The sequence below is a fragment of the Buceros rhinoceros genome, unplaced genomic scaffold (assembly GCF_000710305.1).
Source record: "Buceros rhinoceros silvestris isolate BGI_N320 unplaced genomic scaffold, ASM71030v1 scaffold27414, whole genome shotgun sequence".
NCBI classification, from domain to species: domain Eukaryota; kingdom Metazoa; phylum Chordata; class Aves; order Bucerotiformes; family Bucerotidae; genus Buceros; species Buceros rhinoceros.
Window position 1 is genome coordinate 22471 of NW_010408101.1, and position 7764 is coordinate 30234.

Here is a 7764-nt window from a genome sequence, read left to right on the forward strand (position 1 = left end):
GCTGAAATCTGCCGAACATTCTTCCCTTGCAGCACTGTTATTAGGGTTGGTTCTCTGACATGGTTGGTATGGCCCAGGCCAAGCTGGCAATTTATACAGATGTAAAAGGGATAAAGAAGATTCAACAACTGTGATGACACTTGTAAAACTCTCTAAGCAGAAGGTCAGAGCAAATGGTAATCTACAGCACATACTGGGAAACAAAATATTTACTATATACATCTTTTATTATGCTAGCATCTACCTTTATGCCTGGTAGAACACTGCATCTGTACCCAACAGGAGCTGCAGATCTAGGCGTCGAAAAGAGCTTAAAACAACTAGTGATTTCTTGCAAGCTCTTCTGCAGTCTGAGGAACTGATCTGTGCTGCTAGTGAGGCACAGTCTGTCTCACGCATAGACGACACAGCTCATACATCTCTTCTGAGGCATTTAAATACCATTTTTGCTCTAGCATGTAAATTCCTACAATAGTTTATGAAAACACAATTTCTGTAAGAAGGAAGTTTACTTTTTACCACTTCATATAAAACAATTTTTTTTTTGCTTTGCAAGGAAAATCATGTAAAACAGGCTTTCACAATGAAGAGTCTCGATATTTTTTTTACCCTAATTTTTTTCTCTTCCAGAAACACAAAGCAAGCACCCAATAAAAATAATAATAATAAAAAAAAACACCCAAAGAAGTTCCTCTTGGAAATTATTCTAAACAACTTGCTCGGCAACCCTTCCTATAAACTCAGTCCTGAAATACCAAAGGACAGCTTTGCTCAAACTTCTGAAACAGCACAGCTAAGGTACCAAGAGGCTCTTTCTTACACTTGCAGCATGCAAAAACTGTCAAAAAGCTGAAGTTCTTTTAAACATTTGAATTATACGTGGGGTGTGGTCGGAGAACAGACTTCTAACGGCTGGGATAAAATTAGGATCCCAAAGAAAGGAGAAGAATTTATTATTTACCAGGTTTTCTTCTGACTTTAAAAAATTACTCTCAAAAAAAAGATAATTTACATTTTCTTTACAAAAAGCATCTAAAGAGTTCACAAATCTGATTCACACCAACTACAAATTTTACTATGCTGAAAAAATAGCTCAAGAATTAGGTTAAAAATTGTAATATTTAAAAAAAGCTTTGATTAGAATCATTTGGGCAAAATGTTTTCAGTGTAAAAGCATAGGAAATAAAAAAAGAAAATAACAGAAATGGCTAAAATGTTATTATAGCTGGGGAGGGGGGAGGAGGAGAACAAAAATAAAAGCTTTCTTTCCTATCAAAATAAGGATTTTCCGCCCCATCTGTAAAGTACAATCATAGCCTTATAAAGGTTAGCACTAAAGAGGGAACAGTGCGTACCTGCCCTTCGGAGTTGCTGCCCCAGGCATACACGTCCCCTGTAGATGACAAGGCTAGCGTATGCTCTGCCCCCACCGCTATGTCCTCAATGAAGACTCCTGACAGCACTGGAACTTGTTGGGGTCTGTTGTGATTCCGGGCGCGACCTTCTGGCAAACCTATCAGGCGATCTAAAATGGCAAGCACACGTCTATGTATGTACAGAACATTAAAAAGTTAATTTTATTTGCAGGCAGAAGTCAGGCAGGTTCAAAAAGCAATTCTACAGACGCCTGAACTAGGATACAGGTGGTTAGGCAGAAATCGAGGGCGTGTTTCCCACAGAAGAGTGCTTCCTGCAGTGCTTATTAATGCTGCGAGAGCTGTCGTCACTTTAAGTCTGAAACAAGATCAAATTCTACTAAAACAAGACTTCTAGAACTGAATGTATGGTTTTATAATACATAGTTGAGATGCTTAAATGTGTTTAATTCAGTGCACATGGAAATCCTCCTGTACTGATTTTTAAACAACTTGTGTAGGCATGTACTATATTAGACAAAGTAAACTGTAAAGCAACCCAACGTTTTTGGATGTGTGAAGTTCAATGAAGCTTTAGGGAAACACTCTTCGAGAAGTAAATTAGTAAATTAATTTAATAGTAAATTTAATCAATTAGTAAATTGAAAGGCTACCCTGAGATCAAACTAGACAGAGCTACAAAGGAGGATTTTAGGCATATGGTAAAATTGCACTGTTGAAGTTACAAAATTCAGATTAGGTCAGCACGAATCTAAAAAGCAGCATTAGGTCAGTCTTATAAATACAGGTCAGCCTTATAAAAATAAATAGTCTTCCTTTTCACTTGCAATACACACAAACCAACAGACAGAAAGGTTCAAATTCCAAATTGTCCTACCTTGTCCAAAAGTATATACATGACCATCTTTTGTTAGTGCAACAGAGAACTGGGTTCCACAGGCAACTTTTTTTATTCCAATTCCACAAAGTATATCCACTTTCTAAGGGGCAAGTGCAAGGAAAAAGAGCTGTGGTATTATGAGGATATAAACTGAAAACAAACATGAATTTCATTGGTAACTCCTGCTTCCAAAAAGAAATCTTCCCATCCCCACTGTGCAATGTGTACAGTGTGGGATCACTAAGTCACGCTTGGGCATTAACACAACAAGCTGAGATACAGTTTCCTCTCTCTCTCTTTACTGGATCTAACACCTTAATCTTCGTACAATGATTCAAAATACCTTTTAATTAACTGGGAGTGAGGGAGGAGTGGCATGGGAGGAAGTAGATGAGTGTGTCGACAACCTTCCCCTGAAATCTCAGAATAAGAAAGCTCTCTTCTTAAAGTTAATTCTAAGACTTTCGCTCTTTGTATTGCCACTGAGATAAGGTCACTATTATGTATGTGAAATCCTTTAAAATATCAGGCTCAGCATAATGTGTCATCACAATTCATTTATGCCGGATTGTCTTAAAATGATACAGTAGATGGAATTAATAATTTAACTTCCGAACATTACACTCTGAATGCGGTGTAACGTTTAACACCACTGAAAATCTATGCAAAGAGTAATTTCTCCATGAATTCTGACCTGTGGTGAGGATTTTGCAGTGGAATTCCCCAAACCAAGTTTCCCGTAATCTCCATCTCCAAAAGCCCAAACCATGGAGCCATCTGTTGACACAGCTACAGTATGATTGAGTCCACAGGCCACCTGGTTGAGAGAAACACGTTATTATCACAGTTTTTGCTAACTTACTACATCAAACATCTCGACTAACCTTAAGAAAAGAAAAATCATGTTTGAAAAAATAATAACTTTAAAAAACATTAAAACTTCCACTGCTTATTAGTGTTTTGAAGACATTTAGACAAGAGTAGTAGTGTTTAGGTATTTGCTTCCTCTCAGCTCCTAGAACCGAAGGATAGTATTGTGCTACACATGCTCATTGTTTAAGAATGTAAAATAGCTCATGAATTCACAGTTAAAAATGACATGGGCAATTTTGTAGATCAAGAGTAAGAAAATCAATTATTTAAAAAATTATGTGTAGTCAAACTCCGCCTTTGAAATCAAAATAAAAGCCAAGGTTAAACCTCCCCCCACCCCCGAACACTTAAATACTTTGAAAACATCAGCTTTAAACAAAGATACATCACTAGTTTTAGATAAACCATGCCTGGCCAATCTGGTAACCTTCCAGCGCTGTCACTCTTTCTGGAAGTTTCTTATTAGAAGTATTCCCAAGTCCTAAGCGGCCATAATCACCATTTCCAAAGGTAAAAAGTTTGCCATCTGCTGTCACCACAGCTGAGTGTTTGAAGCCACATGACATCTGGAAGCAAAATAAACATAATTTTTGCACACATTCTAATTTGGAAGTGAAAACGATGTTAGCTATTGCATGTAAGTACATAATATCTTCTCCTTCTGAAAACTATTTTCACTTCAGAAAAAGAGCTAAAAATACAGATATTTTAATATCAGGGACTTCTCCAAGAAGCTGTCTCTACTGCTTCTCAAGGGTAACACTGAGGACGACAGGCAGAAGGCTTTGTGCAGAAAGGTTTTCAGGTGCTGTATTTATTTATTTTTACCAGCTACTGTTTTTTGCAAAGAGATTGAGTAACAGAAGCAACTGTCAATTACCATCAGACATCAACACTGAGCTCTGTGGTATTAACATCCTTCAACTGTAAATTATCAACTTGGTTCGTAATGCTCAGAGAAGTAAAAAAATGCCTGTTTTCATTCAGTATATGAACTTAAACTGTCGAGACTGACAACGGGTCTGGAACAGTCCTGGCACTAGGTTACTATGCCTGCAGTTTAGGAGACAAAAACCATTTTGGAACCTGCACCACTTCTTCTCCTTGCAGAGCCTCTATTTGCCTAGGCCTTCGCTGCCTGTCGCTGTTCCCATGTCCCAGTTTGCCATAATCTCCATCTCCCCAGCTAAAGACTTCTCCGCTTTCTGTTAAAGCCATGGAATGCCCATCAGATCCACAAGAGGTCACCAGCTGCGTTACAACAAAGCCTGTGAAAAGAAAAACGAGATAAAAAAAAGTAGTCGAGAATAAATTATAATAAACTCTTAACATGCATTTATCCAAGTACCCCTAGTAGTAGCCAATTAAATCTGGGGAAAGGAACCAACCACAAGAACAGTTTTCTTGTTATAGCTATTTATGTACTTTTATTTTGCAGAAAACCTCTGTCTTCCCAAGCACAACCTATGTTTATGGCCTACCATTAGTTTTGAAATGAAACCATCATATCTTGAGCAAACACTTTCCCCTGAAGCCTTAATCTGAGGAATTTTAATGTATTATTACTTAAATCTTAAGGAAAAATGAATACCTAGTTTATTTGTTCAATTTTTAACTTAAAGACTACAATATTCTCACATGTAAACCTGCCGAACCAGCAACACCACAAATAATTCTATTAACTCCCCAAATGCTTATTTGTGCTCTATCAACTGACTCATTTCAAACCCAACAGTTTTACCTTGCAGTGCTGAAATGACTGTTAACACATGAAGATCGTCAGAATTTCCTTGTCCCAGTCGCCCATAGCTCCCTTCTCCACAAGCCAGAACGGTGCCATTAGCTTGGATGACAAAAGTACAATTCTGACCACAAACAACCTAGTTGAGAAAGACACAAACGAGTTAGAATGATTTTTAGATGAGCGATGTTGTAATAACTGCATGACAATGTACAATCACCTTTTCAACATTTTTTTCTTTGGATTTATACCAAGAAAACAGACTTTTGTCACACTACAAATACCTTTGTGAAAAACCAATTAACATAAGACTTCACCCACTCCAAAGTTTAATTTTTTTGTCAAATAATTAAAGACTTCCTCTTTAGTGAAAACACGTATTACGGGAGTACTTCGTAGTCAATTCACACAAGGCATTGAAAAGACATTTAGAGAGAGGTTTTGACAAACTGTACAATCAATACACGGTACATCATTAAATCATGACTGTTTTTAAGGATCACCTGCTGAGCCTGAGAGAATGAAGGTGCTGCTACTGGTATCATGACATTTCTACCAGCTTCTGCTAACTGTCCATGTCTTCCTGCTCCCCACAGATAAACGTCACATTTGCCTCCCAAGTGCCAATCCTATGTAACAGCACGAGAGAATGCTTTAGAACAAGAGTACTTTCAAGGGCTTACAATGTTTAAAAAGGAAAAAAAAAAAAAATAAAGAAGCCAAAACCCCACCACCAAAAAGCACCAACCATCACTTTCACTAACCTCTGGCCTTGAGGTTGCCCAAGACATTATCTGCTCATCCATACCGTTGATCCATTTACTGTTATCCTACACAAAAAAGCCAGTTGCCACATTCAGTTCAGAAGACGCACGGTACTCTTCTGTTATGTAATACTTATTTAATAACATTAACATTCAAATTGCTCTAAACGGTACAGCCGTAAGAATGAATGTGTGCAGACTCAAATACTTTTTTTGTTCACAAGCCAGTGTCCTTACTACATCTATCTAGCAGCAACACGGTTATCCATCGCTTGCAATCCAAATTAAAAAATAGAAAACCAAACAAAATTCATGATGAAGTAGTTTTTTCCTGTACTGATACTTAATGCCTTTTGAAGTTCTAATCACAAAAACTGACTTAAAGTATTCGAAGCTTGCTGATAAAAAAATTCTTAATCCAAAATATCTTTTTGGGTTTATATATCATAAAAAGTCGAAGATAATTGACACTAGCAAAATAATTTGGTGTAGAAATGTGCCAAAATGTTACTCTAAAAACAGCATTGTTGTTCTACATTGTAAAGTTCTACATTTTTTCCTTCTGACATGTACGAAAATTACTGCCGCAGTTTTGGGTTGTTTTGGTTTTTATTATGCAACTGATTTGCACTCATTACACACACACAGAGCAATCTTTACAGTATATTCCAACCAGTTAATTAAAAAATAACTTTGGCTTAAATGCTAATAAATAAATAAATATTAATTATTAAAGCTTAATAATGCTTATTGCTGGTGCTCATGTTAATGAATAAAAGTCCCTACAGTTCGGAGATGTTAACTGCATCCTCCCATGTGCTCAATAATCAGACACTTTGCTGTCGAGACAATACAGCACACTTTACCATGAGGAGAGTAAGCTCGTCCTCTGGAACCGGCTCCAGGTCCGGAACAGTAAAGGATTCTGGGAACTGTGCTCCCTTGGCCAGGGCTTCAGCAGCTTTGACAGTGGTAGAGAAGCACTCCAGCCAGGCCCACTCGGTGGGGTTCCAGGCTGAAGGATCAGGGAGGCAGCTCTGATGATGAGGCGGCACCGGGGGATTGCACAAGAGCTGATCTAGGTGAAGGCCCACAGCGAGCGATGCCAAGCACTGCATGTAAGGACTGTGAACAAGCTGGTCTCCACAGACGACATGGGGCTACAGGTGAGGGGAGCGGGAGAGAGAAATTCAGTGTGCAAAGTTAGAAATCTGTATTGATTGATTCAAAAATAGGAGTCCTTCAAAGCTAGTCCTGTAGAAACACACTTTCCTCCATGCTTAACCAAAGTATTTCTTTTATTTTAAATATTCTCAAATTAGGAAACTATTAGCTTTGAGAATACGGAAAGACGTTTACAAATAGGATGTAGGAAAGTCTTCTGGTTCTCTGTGGTGAAAGACTGAAAATAGCTGAGATTTGAACAGTGATTTCACGTCAGACAAAAATTTTAAATGTTCACATTAGCTCTTCCTACCTTTTCGTAAGCATACTGCTCCTGAAGCATTATTGGCAGACGTTCCAAGAAAGCTCGCATGCAAGGAGCCATATTTAATCCCAGCACTCCTTGCTGTTTCAGCGCACTCCTACACGTTGCAAGGACGTGATTGGAAGATATCCACTCTGATGTACAGTTCACTACCAACACATCCTGGTTAACAGCAGCCACAAGACATGTTAGAAATTAAAAGTTCATAAAGCAGGATTATTCAGCTCGACTGATTTATCACCAATCATTTTCGTCTCCATAGGGGCTCGAAAACACACACGCTTGAACGTTTTTGTCTCGTACAGCATGACACTACTAACAGGAGTCATAACTTCTGCCATATTTATCTTCATTCACAAAAAATACCATCTTTTGGAATAATCAACTGTCATGAAACTTCTGTTCAGATGGCACCATTCCCGACACAGCAAACACTGAAGTGAATTCTGCTGCTCCTTAGAATTTTCTGAGGGTTAGGCCACTTTAGATTAAGTTAGATCACTGAAGTATCTTTTTTGCTGGGGGAAAGGAAACATTCCTTCATACTGCGTAAAGGAAAATAAGTAAGTACATCTGAATTCTTCCTGCTCCCACTGTTCATTTATGGCTGGCTGCCGTCATAAACACAGAGAGGATACACT

At 38.1% G+C, this 7764-nt stretch overlaps 1 protein-coding gene across 1 annotated transcript in view; it reads right to left on the bottom strand.

Annotated features, from left to right (window-relative positions):
- The window catches only part of HERC1 (HECT and RLD domain containing E3 ubiquitin protein ligase family member 1), an 81129-nt gene that overhangs the window by 6890 nt on the left and 66475 nt on the right, over positions 1–7764 (bottom strand). The window contains exons 61-71 of the mRNA XM_010134766.1: positions 7112–7285; positions 6501–6794; positions 5635–5700; positions 5374–5499; positions 4871–5009; positions 4216–4397; positions 3540–3695; positions 2951–3073; positions 2254–2356; positions 1356–1525; positions 4–83 (exon numbers count right to left, since the gene is read on the bottom strand). Coding sequence (XP_010133068.1) covers positions 4–83; positions 1356–1525; positions 2254–2356; positions 2951–3073; positions 3540–3695; positions 4216–4397; positions 4871–5009; positions 5374–5499; positions 5635–5700; positions 6501–6794; positions 7112–7285 — 1613 coding nt within the window. The remainder of the gene's footprint in view (positions 1–3; positions 84–1355; positions 1526–2253; positions 2357–2950; positions 3074–3539; positions 3696–4215; positions 4398–4870; positions 5010–5373; positions 5500–5634; positions 5701–6500; positions 6795–7111; positions 7286–7764) is intronic.